The 21,024-nt window shown below is 59.5% G+C and overlaps 2 protein-coding genes across 8 annotated transcripts; one reads left to right on the top strand and one right to left on the bottom strand.

The window, feature by feature from the left end:
• ZNF446 (zinc finger protein 446) lies at positions 1,262-10,845 on the top strand. Of its 6 annotated transcripts, none has more exons than XM_018063549.1 (7): positions 1,262-2,374; positions 3,612-3,979; positions 4,055-4,256; positions 4,529-4,659; positions 5,735-5,816; positions 5,938-6,033; positions 6,188-10,845. In XM_018063549.1, exons 2-7 carry the CDS (start codon positions 3,638-3,640, stop codon positions 6,565-6,567), a joined length of 1,233 nt encoding a protein of 410 aa, XP_017919038.1. In that variant the 5' UTR covers positions 1,262-2,374; positions 3,612-3,637; the 3' UTR covers positions 6,568-10,845. The 6 variants fall into 6 exon arrangements, 4 of the variants coding, with proteins under 4 accessions (XP_017919038.1, XP_017919037.1, XP_017919036.1 ...); XR_001919607.1 differs by lacking the exon at positions 1,262-2,374 and having other exon boundaries at positions 2,748-3,979; positions 6,188-6,644; positions 6,873-10,845; XR_001919608.1 differs by lacking the exon at positions 1,262-2,374 and having other exon boundaries at positions 2,748-3,979; positions 6,188-6,644; positions 6,986-10,845.
• SLC27A5 (solute carrier family 27 member 5) lies at positions 12,161-21,008 on the bottom strand. Of its 2 annotated transcripts, XM_018063528.1 has the most exons (10): positions 19,385-20,985; positions 18,832-19,041; positions 18,350-18,508; positions 15,543-15,667; positions 14,324-14,518; positions 14,153-14,243; positions 13,380-13,578; positions 12,827-12,924; positions 12,593-12,723; positions 12,161-12,512 (listed from the first exon to the last, which is right to left on the bottom strand). In XM_018063528.1, the coding sequence occupies exons 1-10, from the start codon at positions 20,070-20,072 to the stop codon at positions 12,336-12,338; spliced, it is 2,073 nt and encodes a 690-aa protein (XP_017919017.1). In that variant the 5' UTR covers positions 20,073-20,985; the 3' UTR covers positions 12,161-12,335. The 2 variants fall into 2 exon arrangements, with proteins under 2 accessions (XP_017919017.1, XP_017919018.1); XM_018063529.1 differs by lacking the exons at positions 12,161-12,512; positions 12,593-12,723; positions 12,827-12,924 and having other exon boundaries at positions 13,485-13,992; positions 19,385-21,008.

Genomic DNA, 21,024 nt, shown 5'->3' on the forward strand with positions numbered 1-21,024 from the left:
TGGGCTCCTTCTCGCGTGGAACTTAAAAGCCGGGGCAAGTAAATAGACATGGTGAGCACCCACGCTCCAGATGGGAATTCAGCCAGAAAAACAGGGAGCAAGAAAGAACGACACGGGGGAACCAGTCTTTCCAGAAACTGATCCGATATCTTTATTTTTTAGGTTTGCTTATATACCTTTTGTTACACAGAGACAAATGGAAATTTTAAAGTCACGCGGGAGTCAGCAGTCCTGACCTTTATCAAAATCAGGTGGTTCACATAAATGTATAAAAAAAAGTCTTAGGGATTTTACATCATCTTCTGGCTATGAGGCCTGCTGACATTTTATGACTCTTTCTGATAACGGTCAGTTAACCAGAAAACTTATTTTTTCCAAGGGTGTTTTTTCCTAAACCAGGCGCCACCTTCTGAAGGTACCAGATAAAGTAGCATTCCTATAGGGTGAGGGTGTAGTGGGTTACAACTAAGAAAGGAATTTATTTAACCTAAGGCTAACATGATTAATCTTAACGGTTAATACTTATTTCTCCTATATGCTAGTTTTATTCATTATAAGGGCAGGGAATATGGAGATTTAGCAGCAAACATCAGCCCAACAAATGAAAACCCTTCACCAATGTTCCCCTTAAGATCTATTTAGTCTTAAGATAGTGATAAAGTTACATTTTTGCATAGCAAGGACAGATTGATTTATAACAAAGTACAGTGATCTATAACAAAAGAGAAAATTCATTAACTCGAAAAGTCTAGTATTGCTAACATCAAAAACTACTATATTTCCTTTTCTATATTCCAAATACATTAATATATTCCCAGGTGCCTAAGAATATGGAGGCCTGGTGGCAATCATTGACTCAACAATGAGAAAAGCCCTATGCTAACTAAGACTTTCAAAATACTCCAAACTCTCTGTGCTGTTTATGGTTGAGAGGTTGTCACACAAGCTAGTCTGTCAGCAGAGAGGTTTGACCTGAGACACCCTTGTCACACCCAGGGCAGGGAATTAGCAATTATTGGCACAACAAATGAAAAACCCTTCACCAATATAATTCCTAACCAACCCACTATACCAATAATTTCTAACTTCCCCAAAGAATCTGCCTTTAGTAAGTCTAAAACATCTCGTGCCTCTCATGATTGGGAGGCTGTAAACAATCACATGTGGCCGGATGAAACTGTACAGGCAGTCTAGATAACCTTCAGAGGAGTTCGTAAGTTGAAACACTCTTGTCACGCCCAGGAATTTTTATTGACTTGGAGCTGTAAGTCAACTCCTTCTCTGAGAGAGGTAGTGGGGGGTCAGCACCCCCGTAAAGTCAGAGGTGTATAGGTGAGAGTGTGAAACAGTAAAGTTGGCAGACTCTGGTTTGAGGGGTAGATGCTCGGGAACAGGGGGTTTCCTGAGGCTCGATCCCACCTTTGCGTATGCCGAAGCCTCCTTCCTCATGACCTTTGCCATGGGCGGATTTCCTCACCTGGCTCCTGGCATCAAGCTTCCATTGCTGGGGGCCCAGGGTTCGATCCCTAGTTGGGGAACTAGGATCCCACATTCTGCGTGGTGTGGCCGGTAAGTAAATAAGATACAAACCCGCAAGCAGGCTCGTGAAAGAGGCGGCAATGGCATGCGGAAGCTAGAAGTGGGTGGGAATCGAGGAGCTAGACAGACTTGGGGAAAAGCCAAATACTGAGTTGGCGCTGGCGGACGTGCAGGGTGATCCCACCAGGCTCACACTGTAGAAATCCAGAAGGCTTGAAAACCAGCAGCCCTCTGGAAGGGTAGACCCAAAACAAACACGACTGAGGGAAAGCTCCCGAATAGGCTGTTAGAGTTCCAGGTCTCCCCACATGGTAGATGGTGGAAGAGACCTTTCTTTGCAGGACTGATCTAGCTGAAGGCACGTCTGAGAGTCTGAGGATATAGATTACGGGACAGTTTCCTCATCAGCAGATGAGTGCCTGCTGTCCCCGCACACCCGCAGGGCGCTCAGTGGTAGTCGAATGACGGACCCCAGTGCCATCCTCGCTGGAGAAATTCCTGGGGAAGGCGGAGAACGCCCATGGGTTAGGCTAGCCTTCCCGGTAGGCCCCTGCTTCCTCCTGGGACCCCTCTGGGAAACTTCCGGCCTCCGGGGAGGGCAGGGCCACGCTCCGGCGGTCGCCTTGGAAACAGCGGGAGGCGGGCCGCTGTGCTCCCGCGGTAACCAGGGCGACCGCCGGCGCCCAGAAGGAAGTTGCAGGGAGAGCACCCGGGCGGAGCGCCAGCCTGATTGGCCGAGAGGTCACGCCCCGCCCCGCCTCACCTCTCGGCCAATAGGTGCCGGCCTGCTGTGCTCATGCGCAACGTCCGGAGGTCCCGTCCATCTCTGCAGTTGGTGAGTCTTCGGGAGTGGGTGCAAAGGGAGAGCGGCGGCTGGGACAGGGCGGGAGCCCCCCGAAGCCCGCGGCGCCGCAGATGCCACTCGGAGGAACGGGGCGCCCCTCAGTCTTTCGAGGCCTCCGAGAAACAGCACCTGCTCCGAGGCCGCTCCTCTGCTCGCGTGCTGAGGCTCATGGGAAACGTAGTCCGACGGGAGGGGGCGGGGCCTCGGAGCAGACGTGTGATTGGCCAGGGCGGCGTCGCCGAGGCAACGCGCGAAGGGCAGGCTGATGGGGCAGCGGGAGGGGCGGGGCCTCAGAGCAGACGCGTGATTGGCCAGGGCCGCGTCGCCGGGGCAACGCTCGAGGGGCTGGCCCATGTGGGGGGGGGTCACCTCAGTGGCTCGGGATGGCGGGGTGAGCGCCGGCGGGCTAGGCGCACGAGCCCTTCCCGCCGCCGCCCGATGCGCGCGGGCCCCTCCCGCCGCGACCCGACGCGCGCGGGGCGCCCTGCCCCCGAGCCTTCATCTGGGCCCCTCCTCCGTCTGTGGCGCTGTCCCTTCCTTGCGGAGGACCCCCGTCTCCCCTCCGTCTGTGGAAGTCTAGCTTTGGGGGTAGGGCCCGGTCCAGCCTGTCGGAGAGGCCCCCCCCGTGTGGACGCGTCTCCCTGCGGACCCTCAGGGCCGGGACGCGGCTGCCCGCGGAGCGCCCCATACAGCCCTAGGCTCTGGTTTGCCTGGCTTCCGCCTTTCACAAGTATGGTCCACACGGTGTGAGTCTCGCACAGCTGCCCGGTGTCGGTGAGCGCGGCGTCTCGGGGCCCACGTCGGCCCCTGCTTCGGCCGTGGCGCAGGTCAGCTTCTCGGGGTGCCTCTGTTGAATCAACGTGACCCGGAGATGGAGGAGACGGGTAGCCTGTTCTCACCCTGGCTCCCCCACTCTCGGCTTCTCGGCCTGACCCTGGAAGCCTGGGGTAGTTCCCCTGGCCTTGCGTTCAGCATCATCTAGCTGTTCCCTGGAAGCTCCATCCGACTCCAGGTGGTTCACAAGGCTTCCTTCTGCTCTTAGTTCCAGCTCTTGTGACCTTTCCTTCCACGAAACTTTCCTCAGTTCAGCGTCGAGCATCCCCACACTAGGGTCCTCTCTGTCTAGACATCAGCACCACCACCACCCCTGGGCTGGGGCTGTCTGCACGCAGCTGCCTCACCTTGGCTGTGGCCTTGTGGCTGGCACTCTGACCCCTCTTTCCTTCAGGTTGCTCCAAGAAGATTCCCCTCACAATGCCATCCCCACTGGGCCCCCCGAGTCTGCCTTCTCTGGACCCCGAGGCCACCCCAGAGGATCCCGAGATGGCACGCCAGCGCTTCCGGGGCTTCTGCTACCAGGAGGTGGCCGGTCCCCGGGTGGCCCTGGCCCGGCTGCAGTTTCTGTGCCGCCAGTGGCTCCAGCCCGAGGCGCACTCCAAGGAGGAGATACTGGACCTGCTGGTGCTGGAGCAGTTCCTGGGGGCGCTGCCCCCTGAGATTCAGGCCTGGGTGCGGGGCCAGCAGCCAGGCAGCCCTGAGGAGGCCGTTGTCCTGGTCGAAGACCTACAGCGTGACCCTGGGCAGCTGCTGGGCTGGGTGAGTGTGGTGGTGGTGGCTTCTCTGAGGGACAGAGTGAACCTAGCACCCCAATGACCCTCCCTCCCCCCGCAGATTACAGCGCACGTCCTGCAGCAAGCTGTGCTCCCAGCCACACAGAAGACAGAGGAGTCGCTGGGGGGTGTCCACTCCTCAGGGACAGTGGAGCCCCTCAGGGAAGCCTCTGGGGAGGCGCCAAAGGGTGCCCAGATGGAGGGCAGTGCCCACCTCAGATGCAGCGTGAAGGAGGAGCCTGATGGCTATGTGCAGGAGACAGGTGAGGTGCGGGTGCACGAGGGCTGGGGCCCCTTGAGAGTGTGAGGGGGGAGTCCAGGAGAGGTTGTGCGGAGACTGGGGGCTCCTGGAGTGGGTCTGGCATCCCCAGCTGGGAGGCGGGCCCCACAAGGACTGGGTCCCCCGGAGGCTGGAGGGAAGGGCTGGCTGGCTGCCTGCCGTGTGCCTGGCACACAAAGAGCATGCCTTCCTGCTGCCAGAGGAGGGCCCAGGCTACAGCACCAACGCCAGCTCCTTGCCTGCCCTGGCTCGCAGGGACAGCCCCTGACCCCTGCCTGCCTGGCTTCCTAGCATCCTCCAGCCCCCTACCTCCAGCCCAGTCCCACAAGGAGCATGTCAAACAACAGGAACCGACCTCCGCACCCTTCCAGCCACCCCGGCTTCAGGTGAGCAGCCCCCGGTTGGCGAGTGCAGCCCCGCTGCGGGAAGAGGGTGTCCTCAGGGGCTGCTCTCTGTCCTGCCGGCTGTCCAGGCTCCTTGGCGAGTGCTTCTTGTCCTCTCTGCTGCCGCGAAGTGGAGTTGGTATCAGGGTACCCCTGGCAGGGTTTAGGGGACAGAACAGTGCTTGGAAAGAATTCTGGTCTCAGGGAACTGGGAACCTGGTTTAGAGTGATGGGAACAGGCAGAGGTGGGCTTCGCACTTACAGACGTGAGACGGAGGTTGGCAGGAGTCCTGTGCCGGCACCCGGGGTGAACCCTCATGGGCATGTGCAGAGCGGACAGGGTCCCCAGTGTGGCAGGAAAGCCTGAGTGACACCCAGCAGTCTGGCCTCCCTGCACACCCAAGGTCAGAATAGAGACACTCTTACCAGGAAATGGCCCGGGAACTTCATCCAAGGCCAGTCAGCCCTCAGCTGCAGCCAGCTGGGCGTGGAAGCCCCTGTCGCCTGGAGGGCTTGGGTCCTGAGTGCAGGCCGCAGGGTCTTGTCCTTTCCCAGTGACACTGTTCCTAACCCTTTCCGCACTGAGAAGCTCGCGAGGACCCAGCCGCAGCCTGAAGGCCCAGTTGCATCAACCACAGCCGGCCCGGCCTTGTCTGGAGGTGCGAGGCCGTGCCTGCCCTCTGGCTCTCCAGCCTCCCTGCAAGTTTGCTGAGGCCCTGGGCACTTTCCCTGAGGATCTCTGTTACCCTTGAAACCAGAGGCAGGGGAGAGGTGGTTGGGGTCCCCACCATTCCCTGGCCTTTGGCTCCATGCAGCACACGCAGTCCCAGGGCCATCCAGGGGTTCTCAGCTTCCTGCTGTTCGGCCAGAACCTGGGGTGGGGCAGCTGAGGGTGACTGGTGAGCCAAGAGGCAGCTCCCTTCCCAGGCCTGCATCTGCGGCACTCAGTGGTTCCCATCTCAGCAGGTGAGGCTCAGGTAACCTGCCACCCCTCAGGGGACCAGCAAGGCTCTGGCCAGGATCGGCCTGGTGGGTGCGGGGTCGACAGTTCTGTGGGTGATGGGTTGTGTCCCTGCAGGAGTGGGGGCTCCTGGAGCCGTCCCAGAAGGAGCTGAACTGGGATGCGATGCTGGAGAAGTACGGCACGGTGGTGTCCCTGGGTGAGGCCCCCTCTCCTCCTCTGGGCCCTTGGGCGCACCTTGCCTCCCAGCGCTTCCCAAGGGCCCCCCCTCCCCTTATTCGTGCAAACCCCTCACCTGATGGGCCCCCTACCTCAAGCAGGGTTGACGCACCCCCTGCCTGAGTCGCGCACCGAGTTGCAGCCGGAGGCACTGAGCTCCGGATCCGGATCTGAGGGTCGGAGAAGCCTCCGCCCAGGTGAGTGACCTCTCGAGGTCCCTTGGTGGGGGTAGGGGTGCAGGTGCGGGTGGGGCAGGGGCGGGGGTGGAGGATGGGGGCGGGCGGGGCGCCCAGGCGGCCCCGGCTGGACAGTGCTGCGTCCCCAGGTGACTTGGCCTACTCTGCTCCCCAGGAGATGAGAGCGAGGGTCGGCCCGGCGGCCCTGAGGCCCCGCCGCCACCGCCACCGCCGAGGAGCAAGCCCTACACGTGCACTCAGTGTGGCGGGGCCTTCGACTGGAAGTCGGTGTTCGTCATCCACCGCCGTGCGCATGCCGGCGGCCCGTGCACAGAGAAGCCGCCGGCCGGCCCGCCCCCGCGCGCGCTCCCGGGCCCACGCGGCTACGCCTGTGAGGAGTGCGGCCACAGCTTCAGCTGGAAGTCGCAGCTGGTTATCCATCGCAAGGGCCACTCCAGCCAGCGGCGCCACCTCTGCGCCGACTGCGGCCACAGCTTCGACTGGAAGTCCCAGCTGGTTATCCACCGCAAGAGCCACCGGCCCGAGGCCCCTTGAATGCAGGAAGGGCGGCCTCCCCATCCCTGCGCCGATGCGGCCTGGAGACCTGGAGGCCGCCCAGGACCCTGGAGCAGGTCAGAGTCCCAGGGGATCCCCCGGCCCCCCTCAGTCTCCCCCCGGAGCCAATGCTCCCCGTCTCCTGCCTCCCCCACCCCAGCTTTCTGAGAGGCCTGGGCTCCAGGCCTCCGCCAGCCCAGTGCCGCCAGGGGACTTGCAAGCTCCCACCGGTGACCTAGTGCAGGCTCCCCCGACCTCTGGGACCACTTGGCTTGGTGACCAGGCCTCTCCCACTCCTCCTGCAGAAGCTGGGCCCGAGGTCTGAGTGTGGACGGGCCAGGAAGCCCAGGAGAGCATGGCCCGCTTCTGTCTGCAGCCAGCTGCAAAGCTGAAGTTTAGCCACTGTGCGTTTTAACAGATTCCAGTTTTAAACTGGAGACATTTCTGCAGAAGAATCCTGGTGTCTAGTCTCTGCTGGTTGGATCAGAGCACCTGCCCTCCCGCCCAGCCCCTAGAGCTGCCGAGCTCCTGACCCCCGAGCCGGGCCAGCGTCCAGCCCACCTACTCCTTGGCCGCACACCCCGCTGCTGGCTTTGTTGTCCCTGCCTGAGTGGACGTGAAGGGAACGTCTCTCCAAGGATTTCTGGACAAGGATGGGCTCTGAGAACAGATGTCACTTAGGCCTGTAGGCCGGCGGCTCAGGGCTGTGTCCCCACGGCCTGCGCAGTGGGTCACCCCGGCGGCCTGTTTGGGTCGTGGGCAGTCGTTCAGGTCTTGGCCAGCACCCTGTGGCACTTTGCTACTGCTGCGATGGCTTGAGACAACACGTGTGTCCTCTTGGGACTCTGGATTGCGTCTCCCTGGGCCCAGTCACGGTGTCAGCAGGACTGGTTCCTCCTGAAGTCTCTAAGGGGGAATCCACTGCAAGAGTTTTTCTAGCTTGTAGAGGCCACTGCGCCCCTGGGTTTGTGACCCTTCACTCCATCGGCAGCGCTCGCCGTGGATGGTGCGGTCCCACACTGCCTCCTTGTCAGGCCCTCGGGGCTGCGTCCAGAGTCCCCAGTAACCGTGGTGAGCCTCGTCTCAGGACCACACAGCTTCCCCGTCCACCCACCCTCCTGCTCTCATCTGCACAAGCCCTTTGCGTGTGAGGTGACATTCACGGCTCCAGGTGTTAGGACGTGGACGTCTTGGGGGCTGTTAACTCGGTGCACTTCGGGGCTCCATTCTGCTCTAAAACAAGCATTTTGTGGGAGGTGAATTCAGGGAAACAGATGCGCCCAAGGATTGAGCCCCCTGCAGACTCAGGCACATGCAGGGGTTGCAGGAGGGTGTTGAGTGCTGCAGTAACCATTGTTACTGGGCAAGGTGGAGGACACCTGGATGGGGATGGGGGGCTTACTGCAGCCTGAAACTGGGAGGGAGAAGCCTTCACCCCAGGGACCCACCTCCTCCATGCCCAGCCTTCTGGGACCTTTGAGCTGTTGACCATACTCAGGCCTGGGGAAGCACGGCCAGGCTGAAGGTGGAACTGAGCACCGGTGATCTCGTTAACCGCATCCAGGCTTATATCGTTCACTGCATGACAGGCCGATGAACTGAGAGCCTAAGTGGTTAGGGCAAGGAGTCGCGCCTGTATTCAAAAAGCCAGCAAACTGAGATGATAGGAGGCTTGTGCCCCAAAGAAACGTCTCGTCTGTGTTAAAATCCAGGCTGCTCTTACACTGAAAGGGGATAGAGTCAGGCGAAACATTTCCTGGTTCAGAGGGGATGTGTTCATTTCCTCCTCCCTGTAGACATTCACAGGTAGGTGTGCTCAGGAGGTCTCCTGTGAGCTAAATGAAGGAATTCTAGCTTAAATGCTCACTACCTGTGAGTCAGGGCTCCCAGAGTTGGGCTATTATGTATAGTTTAAGCTTAGAAACAGCATTCCTCTAGTGACTGACTCAGGTGACAGAATTCAAAGGTTCTTCCTCATTATAACAGTCTGGCTGGCAGCCAGAGGTGAGGTCTGTGCTGGGGTCACAGAGGAAGGTGCCAGGGCAGGGCCCAGTCACACACAGATGGTGAGGGGCGGGTGGGGGTGGATGGGCAGCATTCTTGGGAGATTTTCCTTATTTGAAAGTAGTTTCTGTTCACTTAGAAAAGTCTGAAATATACCAGAGGACAAAGAAGGTCACGAAAACGGTCACTGATGCCGCTGTTTTTCTCGTGTTCACACGGGGTGGGGTTTTACAGTGGGAGAGGCCCCTGCGCGGTGTTCTGAGCCGCGCCCTTCCTGCCCACCTCCCTGCGCTGCTAAAAATGGGACGTGTCATGATGCCTAGGTGGAGATTCCACTTCCTGGGGTTCCACCAGGCCCTGACGGTTCCTTGTCCGCCTCCCTCGCGGCTCCCGGTGCCATGAGGACACACCTGAGCAGACCCTCTGGGAGCAACCTGCGTGTTTCCTCAAAACAGACTCCCGCAGAGTGGGAGTGGCGAGTTTTCTCGAGCCTCGGATTTCTGTTCTTGTTATTTTCTTTTTCTTCTTGTTTTAAGAAACAAAACAGATTACAGTTCTGAGGCCAGGAGGCAGGCATAGGTCCCGCAGGCCTGCTTTCCTTCTCTGGTCTCTGGGAGAACCATCGCTACACTTTTCCACCCTAGAGGCGGCCTGTGTGTCGCGCTCACCGCCCTTCCCCAAACCTAGGCTGGCAGTGGCCACTCAGTGCTCGAGGGGGCTCGCCCGACGCTCTCTGCTCTCCTTTTCCACCTCTAAGGAACCTCGCTATCCTTAGAGGGTGGGCCCACCTGCATCATCTCGAACAGTCCCCCTATCTCAGGGTCAGTTGGTGGGGTAAGGGGTTTTTTAATTCTCCACGGACTCATCAGCGTCTTCCGGACACATGGGCCCCACCCGCCTTCCCTCCGAAAGGAAAGGCTCCCAGCGGCAGAGGCCCCAGAATGTCGTGGACTCGCTTTTCCAACCCTCCTTTTCCATCTGCGGGCAGAGCCCACGAACTCTGTGTCTCTGCGGACCGCAGGCAGGCTCCGCCCCACCCACGTGCTTGGGTGTGCGCGTCGCCCTGTTGGCGCGGCCTCGCGCACCACGGGGTCACATCCGTCACTGTCTTCCATCGGCTTTAGACCGCTTGCCCCAGCCAGCTCCGCAGCACGGTCACCCTGCCTCTTGCCGTTGTAACTGAGCCGATCCTCCTCGGCCAGCCTCCCGGGCACCCCGCACCCCAGCATCTCCTGGGCTGCCGCTGGGCCGAGACCGTGGGCGGCGGCGGCGTTTTCCCGCCCGCTCCCAGCTGCTCGCTTCCCACCCCGTCTCATCTGGTCCTCGAGGCCGCCGAGAGCCTCCATCCTCAGCTGGGCCTCCCTCCAGCCCCGTCTCCTTCCTCTGACTTTGCTCCCGAGTTAAGCCTGCTGGAGGCGACCCAGTGGTTGGCCGAGCCGCAATCGGACGCGGGTCATCTGACATCTGCACCAGCGGGTGTAGGAGGGAGGCTAAAAGTAAGGCCTGATTCTGGTGCCTCCGTAACACCAGAAACCAGGAGAGTCTCAAAGGGCAGTTAGCAAATCCTCTTCCCCTGCTCCCCATGCTGTTCTGGTAAGAGCTCCGAGTCAAACAGCTCCCCTCGAGTGACATTCCCCCCCAAAGCTGGCAGTCACCCCAATAAGCCAGTCACACCCTCAGCAGGAGTCAGAGGCCCCCCCAGCCTCTCCTGACTACAAAGCCTGCCTCCCCCTGGTCCCGGGGGCACGTGACCCTGCGTGGTGGGAGGTGCTCACCTCCACATGTTGTGTGTTCAGCCATCTTGATAGCTCTAGGGCTGGTTGAGCAGGAGATGGTTACAACGCTGGGCCCAGGAGCAGGCTGCCCGCCACGGGCACCATGGCACTTGATGAAGATGCACCAGAGGCAGGTAGGGTACTGCACCCCAAAGCTACTGAGCAAGGCTGGGGAGAGCCGGGCAGGAGAGCGGGATGCTGGCCTGGGTCACGACTTTGAGGAGACACTACAAACAGCCAGCAAGGTAGGTAAAGGCTTAATATTCTAAAAAAAACCAATGCACACGTTGTAAAACGTTGAATTGCAGTGTCGAGACGTCTCAGCTTTATGGAGACAGCCCTATGCCGTGCGGCTCACTCCTTGCAGGTATGCAGTGCAGTGGTTTTTAGTGTATTCACAGGGCTGTGCCTCAGTCATCACAGGTTTAGAACTTTTCCTCATTACCCAAAGCATGCACCGCTGTTGGCAGTCCCCCATGTCCTCCTCCCCCTGCCCCTGGCAGTCACCGGTCTCTTTTCTGTCTCTGTGGATCCATCAGAGCTGCTTTTTTTTTTTTTTTTTTTGCTGCTGCTAAATAATACGCCATTTACGCATTTAGCACATCTGGTTTGTCCATTCCTAAGTTGTCTGGGCACTGGATTGTTTGCAGGTTTGGGGACTGGGAATAATGCAGCTATGAGCATTGATGTGCACGAGTTGGTGTGGACATATGTCTTTTTCTCAGGTATAAGATGACTGTGATGACTGACCTTACGCTAACTCCGCATGTAACCTTGAGATGACTTTTCCCTGTTTTGCGCTGGGTCTTTGTTACGGTGTGTGAGTGTCTCTCCAGTCCAGGCGCCGGGGCCCAACAGTCATGGCATGCGCGTTGCCCCCGAGGCACACGGTGTGGGGTCTTAGGTCGCCAGCCAGGGACTGAACCGTGCATTGGCAGGTGCATTCCTTACCACTGAGCCACCAGGGGAGCCCTCCACCTTTTAATTTTTTTAATATCCACAAACATCTGTTGAGGTAGACACACTCCTCAGACCCATTTTACAATGAAGGAAACCAGTGCTTAAGAGGCAAGTGGTTCTAGGCATTGCCCAGGCCACCCAGCCTGGAAGTGGACAGCTGTCAATCCATGCTGCAGGCTCGGGGACCCACAGACCCAGGCTCCTGTCCAGCACACCCACCCCTGCCACGTGGCTCTCCAGGCTCCCAGCACACGCTTTTCTGTTGACGGAGTGGGTGCTAGCCTCTTCTGTCAAGAGGAAATGGAGTGAGAGCCTCATCGGCCAGGGCCCGTTGAACCGGGCCTCACTGGGGGGTGGCCACAGCTTAACCCCACTTGCAGCATGGCATGTGCCCGAGAAGTGGACGTATCAGCTGGCAGGGGTTGTTTGGCACAGGAGCCCAGGGACGCCTGGAGAGCAGAGTCCAACACGAGACATGGCAGGAGCAGCTGACCACAGCAGGGCCGTTACTAGCACAGCTGCTCTTGCTGACGTCAGCCGGCCTGCAGCTCCCGCAGTGCCCCCAAGGGCACTTCCAGCCCCAAGACACCATGGCCTCCATTCTCCAGAAGCCTTGCCTCTGGCCCTTGTCAGACCGCCCCTCACGGCGCTTCTCCCCACACTCTCCAGACCACGTCCTCGTCTGCAGCCCGGTCCAGCCCCGACAGAGGCCACAGGCAGACTCGGCGTGTTGTCTTCCCCTGGAGTGGCTGCAGCGGGCCGCTGACTCCGGCCATTCCCCTGGCCTTGTCCAGGTAGGGGTGCCCCTCGGCGGGGATCCCGCACTTCTGGCTCATTCCCCATCCACACAGACATCAGTGTACACATCTGGGTTTATTCTCGCTCTGGTGCGGGCCAGGGTCACCCCAGCCTGTGAAGCTGGGGATAAGGCCAGGCTCGTTGGGTCTGGGGAGTGGGTGAGGGGACAAGCGGAGGCGGGGGCCAGCGTTGGGTGGAGTGCCTTCGGATGTCCTGTGAGCTGCTGGGAGGTCAGAGTCTCCAGGCTCCCTCACACACTGCCCGGTATATATCTGGAGTCAAGGGCCGGAAGGCTCGGGCCTGGCTGTCCAGCACGAACAGAGGATCAGCGACGACGCTCACGTTGAAGCCCTCTCGCACCAACCGGGACTTCACCAGTTTGAACGTGCCTGTGATCTCCAAGGCGTCCTGCGGGGGGAGAGACTGTAACCTCGACTGCAACCGCCTTGCCGGGCCTCCCACCCACCCCTCCGGCCACCCAAGCTCACCTGGATACGAATGAAATGGGGAGCGGCGTAGGCCGGGAGCGAAGTGCGCACGTGCTGGTACAGCCTCTGCCCGTCGAAGGCCTGGCCGGGCACGAGCTGCACGGCGGCCATGCCCACCTTGCCCTCACACCCTGGGGAATACATGCAACCTCAGCACCACAGCTGCCCTCTCCTGGGTCCTCGCAGCTGGAACAAGCCCCTGTCCCTCCCCCAGGGCTGTGCACTCCTCCGCACCTGGGACAGGCACACCGTACACGTTCACCTCCTGCAGGAAGTCCACGACTGAGAGCACGCCCTCCACCTCCCGCGTGGACACATTCTCACCCTTCCACCTGTGGGGTTGGAGCGGGTGCCTGGGATCAGGGCGCGGGAAAGGAGGTTCCACCCCTGACCAAGCGCCACCTCCTGGCCCCTAGGCCCCGGCCTGTGGCGTCCTGAATATGAACAAGCGGCCCAGCCCTGGAAAGGATAGGCCCCGCCTCCTGGCTATAAGTCCCGCCCCCAGAAAGAGTAGGCCCCGCCTCCTCCCCAAGGCCTCGCCCCCTCTGGAATTTGTAAGCCCCGCCTCCTGGTCATTAGGCCTGCCCCCCGTAGGAGAGGCCCCGCCTCCTTCAGCAAGCCCCGCCCCTCCGGGTCCATAAGCCCCGCCCATGGGCAGGAGGGGCCCTAACCCCGCCTCCTGGCCTTTAGGGCCGCCCCCCACCCCGGGGGAGAGGCCCTGCCCCCTTCCCCAAGCCCCCGCTCCTCCCCGAGTCCGCTCGTCCAGGCCTGAGGAGCCCCGCGGTACCGGAAGGTGTCCCCAAGGCGGTCGTGGAAGTAGAGGAAGCCTTCGTGGTCCATGGCCAGCACGTCCCCGGTGTTGTAGTAAAGGTCGTTCGGGCGCCGCACGTTCTTCACCAGCTTCTTTTCTGACAGCTCCCGGGGCCCGCGGTAGCCCAGGAAAGGTTGGTGACGCAACACCTGGGTCAGCAGGAGTCCTGCCTCCCCTGGGGTAGGAGCGGGAGTCGGGCACTAGCCGTGGCCGAGCGCGTCAGGAGCGCCCCCCAGGCCGCGGCCCGGACTCTACCAGAGAAGAGAAAGACCCAGAAACGGATCCAGAGACAGAGACAGGAAATGAGGGTGGTATCAGAGAGTCCCCTCAGAAGAGGAAAAGGCCAATGAGGATGGGCAAGGGAGAGACACAGATGGTGATGGGAAGGGAGATTCCGCTGTGACCTTGCCAGGCCCCAGGAGAGAAGACCCTCGAGAAGGTTCAGGGCCGGAGCTTGATCCCTGGGAGGATGGGACTTCCATAGAAAGCGCAAGCAAACACCTCAGATGGACACCCAGAGACGCAGCAGAGCCAGAGGTTGAAGCAGAGGAGCTGGGCAGAGCCGACCAGTTGAGAGGGAGGCCCCAGACTGTGGGCAGACAGACCAGGGACACAGGGCCGGGCTGAGGACTGCAGGCGCCACCACTGGGCATCAGCCACCTTGAGGCTTCGGGTGGCATGTTCCAGCCACAGAGAAGCCCGTGGCTCTCCCCTCTTTGCACACCCGGGGAGGTTCCCCAGCCCCGTACCTGGCCTCGCAGGGATGCAGAGGCCCTGACTGTCCCTCAGAGGCTCCTCTGTCTCCAGGCTGTACTGCACCAACTCAAAGGGGGACAGCATCTGGGTAGACGGTGGGAGGCATCAGCAGGGGTCCGGTGGGCTCGGCCCCACTCAGGGCCCCGTCATTCCCAGCAACTCACTCGGAGGAAGCAGCTGGTCTTGCCCTGGGCCCCACAGCGCCCTGGGTAGTTGATGAAGCCGACGTTGCCCTCGGTGGAGCCGTACATTTCCCAGATCCGAATGGGGCCGAAGCGCCGCTGGAAGGTCTCCCACACTTCTGCCCGGAGCCCACTGCCAATCGCCAGGCGGACTTTGTGTGTCCAGTCCTCTGGCCGCTGCAGGGACACCCCGAGAAGGGTGAGGGGGGCTGCCCTTGGGTGCGCCCAGTAGCCCTTACCGAGGAGAGCTATTCCGGGAGGTGATGGGGGCCTATATCGAGAGGATCTGAGTTCTTAGCTTTAGAGTAGTTACCTGGAGCCTATACCTGGAGAGAGTTACTTGCAGGGCTTACCTGCGGAGGATACCTGGGAACCTTACCTGGAGGAATATGTAGGGGTGGCCAGAGGCCTTCTATAGGGTCTGACCTAAAAGAGACCTCTGGGGTCTTACCCAGGGGTGGTTATCTGAAGCTTCTACCTGGGGAGGTTTACTGGAGGCCTTAGCAGGAGGAGTTACTTGGGGAGCCTTTACCTGAAGGTAACCTGGGGGACTGACTTGAAGCTTCATCTTGAGGAGTTCCCCGGGGGCCTTACTTGGGTTAGTTACCAGGAACCTCTTCCTGAGTGGTTACCTGGAGATTTCATTTGGGGGGGGGGGGGGGGACGCTAGGGCTCCCCCTGGTGGCTCAGATGGTAAAGAGTCGCCTGCAATGCAGGAGACCACGGTTTGACCTCTGGGTTGGGAGAAGGAAATGGCCACCCACTCCACTATTCTTGCCTGGGAATTCCATGGACAGAGGAGCCTGGTGGGCTACAGTCCACGGGGTCGCCAAGAGGTGGAACACACACTCCTTGAGAGAATCACCTGGGGTCCGCGTGTCCTTGATCCATAGGATGAGGCCTGCTCAGGACTAGTGACTTTACCCCGAGCCGCAGCCTGCTCTGGGTACTTTACGTGTTTGACTCTCACTGCACCCCTGTGAGGTGTTATTCTGTTTCCCCAAAGAGGACACTGAGGCTGAGAGAGGTGAAGTCACCCCCCCCCCACCACCACCACAAGATAGCACAGCTGATCCTCAAAGCAGCTGTGATGGGAAACCTTGTGTGGGACCCCCTGTCCCGAGGGCCACTGTGTGAGTCCTGGCCCGAATCTCCCTGAGACCTTCACTGGGGTGACTCGGGGGCACTCTGTGCATCTCACCTGGGGTGTGTTGCACAGGTACCGCAGGATCTCGCCCACGTACTGGATCACAGTCACACCATGCTGCCGACAGTCGTCCCAGAAGCCAGAGGCAGAGAACTTGGGGGCCAGGACACAGGTCACCCCTGGAAGGGAGGAGAGGAAGGGGTTTCAGGTCAGGCCTCTGAGCTGCTGTGAGAAGCTGCTCTGACCACCTGGCTGTGGTCCATGAAGCCCAGGATGGCATCACGCACATCTCTGTGTCACTGGCCCAGCCAGGACTGTCTCCACGAGAAGAGCACAGCCCGACCTGAGTCCACATCCTGTCTTCAGAATGTGTGGGAAGCTCGGTGCCTGGTACAAAGCGAGCCCTGCTAATGAGGGCTGTGAGCAGGAGTCCTTCGTGACTGTGATAAATGTCTTAGCAATGCCTGTCTAGCTGGGCAAATGGATAGTGGGCAGAAGGATGGATGGGTGATGGGGGCTGCATTGCTGGATGGATATATGGATGTTTTGAAGGATGGACGTGTGGATCAGTACATCTTCGGGGCCACCACAGTCACTCCATGGAGAAAGGCATGGCCACCCACTCCAGTGTTCTTGCCTGGAGAATCCCGTGGACAGAGGAGCCTGGCGGGCTACAGTCCATGGGGTCGCAAAGAGTCGGACACGACTGGAGTGGCTTAGCACGCACAGTCACCCCAGGAAAGTGCTCCCTCTTTTTCTGACTCCCTCTGCAGCTGGCCCTGAGGATGGCACTCTCCCCACCTCAGCCCTAATCCTCAGAAAACCCCACAAGCTAATGGCATCAGCCCTGCGCCCAGAGGGATGCCTGCTCCTGTGCTTGGGAAGGGAGCAGGTGTGTGTCTTCTTCGAAGCTGCATCTTGATGGAGGTGAAGTATAATGTCCTCTCTGTGAAAACGGATGCTGGGTCCTTGAAAGCAACAGCTCTGTTGGCAACCCCAAGTGAAATGCCTGGATTCTGGAAAGGGCTTCAAGAGCTGCTAAGACCAGGGGGGAGGTTGATAAGGATTTTTCCAATGAAAACGTCCCAATTCTTCACCTAAGATGGGATCCCAGTTGTAAGAAGTCTCTGCTGTGACAAATTGGGAAGCATATGCACTGCACCAAAGTTCTTCCCAAGAATAATTAAACTGAATCTGAAAACATCGCGGGGATTCCCCTCGGGTGGCCCAGTGGCTAAGAGTGCACTCTGCGATGCAGCAGACACAAGTTTGATCCGTGGCTGGGGATCCCACCTGCCACAGAGCAACTGAGTCCAGGCACCACATCAAAGGCCCTGCAGGACACAACTCAGACCCACTGCAGCCAGATAAATGAATAAAGATTGTTTTAAAATAAATGAAGACACTATGACAACCTGGAGTGGGATGGGGTGGGAGGTGGGAGGGAGGTTCAGGAGGGAGGGGACACATGTAGGCCAGGGCTGATTCGCGTTGATGTATGGCCGAGACAAACACAATATGGTAAAGCAATTATCCTTCAGTTAAAATTTTTTAAAAAGTGAGTCTCTTGAAAAGAGCCAAAAAAACAAACAAACAAGAAAAGTAAAAATAAAACAGGGACTTTCCTCGTGGTCTCGTGGCTAAGACTGTATGCTCCCGATGCAGGCGCCCCGGTTTGATCCTTGGTCAGGGAACTAGGTCCTGCATGCCCCGACTAAGACCTGGTGCGGCCAAAGAAACAAAAACTGTTTTAAAAATAAGTGAAAACATCTCTAGAAAGACTGTCTAGTTTTAACAGGAATGTGGGAGGGAGAGGAACAGAGACCACGCAAGCAAGAACAAAGAACACTTGAACTGCAAAAAGATAATTGTGCTAATTTTTAAAAAATATACGTAATCACTTATTTGGCTGCCCTGGTCCTAGTTGCAGCATATGGGCTCTAGCTTCCTGCGCAGATATCGAACCTGTGGCCCCTGCAGTGGGAGCACAGTCTTCGACACTGGACCACCAGGGAGCTCCTGGGAAATTCTTAACATGAGGTGAGCGCCAGAGAGTATCCAAGAGTTACTGTTAACTTTGCAGGCAGGTGTGATAATCGCAGTGGTCACAGGTGTTTAAGTTCTTACATATTAGAGATACATACTGCAATATTTACAAAGAGAAAGATAGTATCTAGAATCTGCTCCAAAATAATCCAGAAAGAAGGGAGTTCCTATTAAATAAAATTGGCAACATGTTAACAATTGTTGAGGCTGGGTGAGGATTTCAGAGACTTCATCAAACTATCTCCTCTGCTTGCCCGTATGTTTGAAATGGCCCACGATTTTAAGATTTTTGAAGAAATAATGAGAGTAAAAAGTGAGAGTAAAGGGGAGGTGATAATCAAAATACAGAAGAGCAAAATGCTGCTAGAAACTGCAGCTGGGTGGTGAGAACCCGAGGGTTCCTGTAGAAAACTTCAGGAATTCTGATATTTCAACATATTCCATGTTAAAATTTCAGAAATGACAACAATGGCAACAAAACTGACCAGGCGGTCTGTTCACTGAATTCGTGGCCAGGTGTCTAGGGAGACAGCCGGAAGGAAGGCTTGCTGCCGGTTGCCTCACTGGCTCCACCTGGGACACTGACTGCCAGGAATGCCTGACACCCACAGCAGCACCGCTCTCTTCCTGCCCACAGCACAGCCACGAAGGACTCCCTGGGTGTCTGTCCCTCTGTCCAGGTGGCCCTGGGCTTTGCTGTCCCTTGTCAAAGATGGGAACCTGGGGTTCTGGGTAACCTATGGGGCTTGTCACCCTGACATCCAGGCTGGGAGTCCTGTGGATTGAGTGGAGACCTCAAAGAAAGAAAGGCTTACCAAGGTCCAGGCAACTGAGGACTCCAAGGACAAGCCCCATGGTGTGGTACAAAGGCAGGACCGTGTAGATCACGTCATCGGCTGTGACCCCACACAGAGTCAGCATCCCTGCTACCTGCAGCACCCGCTCGTAGGTGAGGATGGCAGGCTTGGGGAGCCCTGGGGAGAAGAGGGGAGGGGGGGTAGGGCAGGCCCGCAAGCTCAGGGGTTTGAGGCTCTGGAAAGATGGCCAGCGTGGGTGGGTTTTCATCTGCGTTCAGCGGATGAATTCCAAAGGTCATGGTTTCAGCAGCTGTTTACTGGCCAGAGGCAAGGTTCTGGCACCGACCATTCAAATAACACTGGCTGTCAACGTTGGGGCCAGGGGTCACAATCCAGGGGCAAGGAGGGTTTCAGAGGCCAAGTTTGAGGGCACAAATCAGGCTTGAGGTCAGGTCAGCAGGAGAGTTCAGAGGTTGGGCCTGGACGTCGGGCATGCTCACCAGTGGTCCCCGAGGTATAGATGAACAGGGCTGGGCTTCGCAACTTGATGTCCGCCCGCAGGTCAGCGGGCACGGGGTCTGAGGGGGCCGCAGCCAGGGCGGCGCCCAGGGCCCCCACCCCGGGCGTGGGGGAGCTTTGGCCCAGGTAGAGGCAGTGCACCTTCTCCGCCTGCAGCTTGGGCAGGACCTCCTCCAGGTTTGCCCGAAGCTCTGCGAGAGGGGTCAGAGGAGGCTTCAGGGTGGTGGTGGGGGGAAGCCCCTGCGGTGGGAGGGGCGAAATGTGCCGAGGCCCCCTCTGCGTCCGTGAAGCACACCTGCCTTACCTGTAATGGGTATTGGGGTGCGAAACGCCCGCAAATAGCCATGGTGAAAAAAAATAACAGAACTCTGGTACCTTCAGCATTTCTGTCCAGCAACTGGGTTTGGGTCCTAAGAGCCAGCAGGCTGTGGGCTAAGAGCCAGCCGCCACTGGGACCCCCTGGACAGCAGTCCTCTGCCGCCCTCTCCCGCCTGCTGCCCAGCCCCTCCAACTCCCTTGTCCAGGGGTTCTCACCTGGGTCCACCACCAGCACGCGGGCCCCGGAGCTCAGCACCGCATGCACCAGGGGTGGCCCGCGGCCGTGAGGGTTGATCCAGACCACCGGGCAGCCCAGCTTGGCTAGCCCCAGCCACAGGCTCAGGGCGGGGAGCGTCTGCGAGGGCAGCACCAGCAGGGCGGTGGGCTCCCGGGTGCACAGGCCCGCGGTGCCGGCCAGCTCGGCCTTCAGGGCCCAGGCCGCCTGGCAGGCACTGGCGTCCAGCTCCCGGAAAGTGACCGCGCGGCCCCCCGGTCCGGTGCACACCAGGATTGTGCGGTCCGGCTGCGCCCGTGCGTGCCGCTCAAAGGTGTCCACGAAGGTGTCCGGCGGCCGGCGCCGCAAGCGTACCCAGGTGCGGAGGCCCAGGCGGAGCATCAGGAAGGTGTAGGCCAGGTCGGCCGGCAGCCAGAGGAGCTCGGGCGGCGGCCGTGCGGGTAGCAGGGTTAGTAGCAGGGCCGCAGCCGCCAGGCTCAGCCAGTGCGGTGTCCAGGGGCCCAGCCAGGGCCCTGCCAGCACGGCCAGGCTCAGCAGTGCGCCGCAGGCGGGGTCGCCCAGGAGCCAGCGCACGGCCAGGGCTGCTGCCGCCGCCCATGGCGACTGCCCCAGGCCCCGCAGCAACAGCAGCAGCAACAACGAGAAGGCCAGTCGCCTCCAGAGCCCCATGGCACTTGCTCCTAACTCCGGGAATGTCCAGGAGTGCCCACCTCCACCCGCGACCCGCCCCTGTGTGGTGACTCATGGACTGTTGGCCGCGGTGTGGGCCCCAGGACTCTGCCCTCCCGCCTTCCCAACCCCAGGTGTTTGTTTGGCTCTGCCTTCTCTTCTGCGTGTCACCGGCCCCTCTGCCCCCGTTCCTGCCACTGGGTGCCAGTCTCTTGGGAAACAGTCCTCTGAACTTCCAGCCAGGCAGGATAGCAAGGCAGCTCCGGCACTAGCAGGCCTGTGCCTCCGCTGGAGCTGGGTGGGGGCCAGGGACACAGCAGGTGCGCAGTGAGCTCTGAACGTCGCAGCGCCTGAGTTCAAACCCGGTCCTGACCCCCCTATCCAGGTGCCCTGCTCCGACTCTGCTGTACCCCTGGCATCAATGGGGACCAGGCTCAGGGGTCAGGAGGCTGAACGTTGCCTGGAATGTGGGTTTGGCGCGAAAGCCTCAGCAGGGGAGCGTGGAAACGAGCCTCGGGCCTAGGATCTCAACGCGGGCCTGCAGGCCACACCCCACGCACACACCCCTGCCCCCGGCTCCGGATACTTTGCAGGTGGTGTCCAGGCCTTGCGCCAGCGTTGTGAAGGAGGCCTGCAAAGAGGAGCCTCGAGCTGACCCTGGCTTGTATCTTCAGCAACGCCGGTAGGCAGCCCGAGACGCTGGCCGCTGGTGTCTGTGCTGCCCCCAGCCCAGCCCGGCTAGGGACCCTGCAGGCCAGGACAGTAATTCTGGAGCTCAGGCCCCTGCCTAGTAGTAGCCTGGCCCCCAAAATCCCCTGCCCCCCAGAGTGAGTAGTTCAACCATCAAGGCCATCAGGAAGCGGGAGGGGAAGCCTGAAGGCCAGAGAATCTGCCCGGAAGATCTCAGAGGAGGGGCCTCGAAATCTGCATCTTGGGCGGGGGAGGGGTGGAG

This window comes from Capra hircus, chromosome 18 (genome assembly GCF_001704415.2).
Source record: "Capra hircus breed San Clemente chromosome 18, ASM170441v1, whole genome shotgun sequence".
NCBI classification, from domain to species: domain Eukaryota; kingdom Metazoa; phylum Chordata; class Mammalia; order Artiodactyla; family Bovidae; genus Capra; species Capra hircus.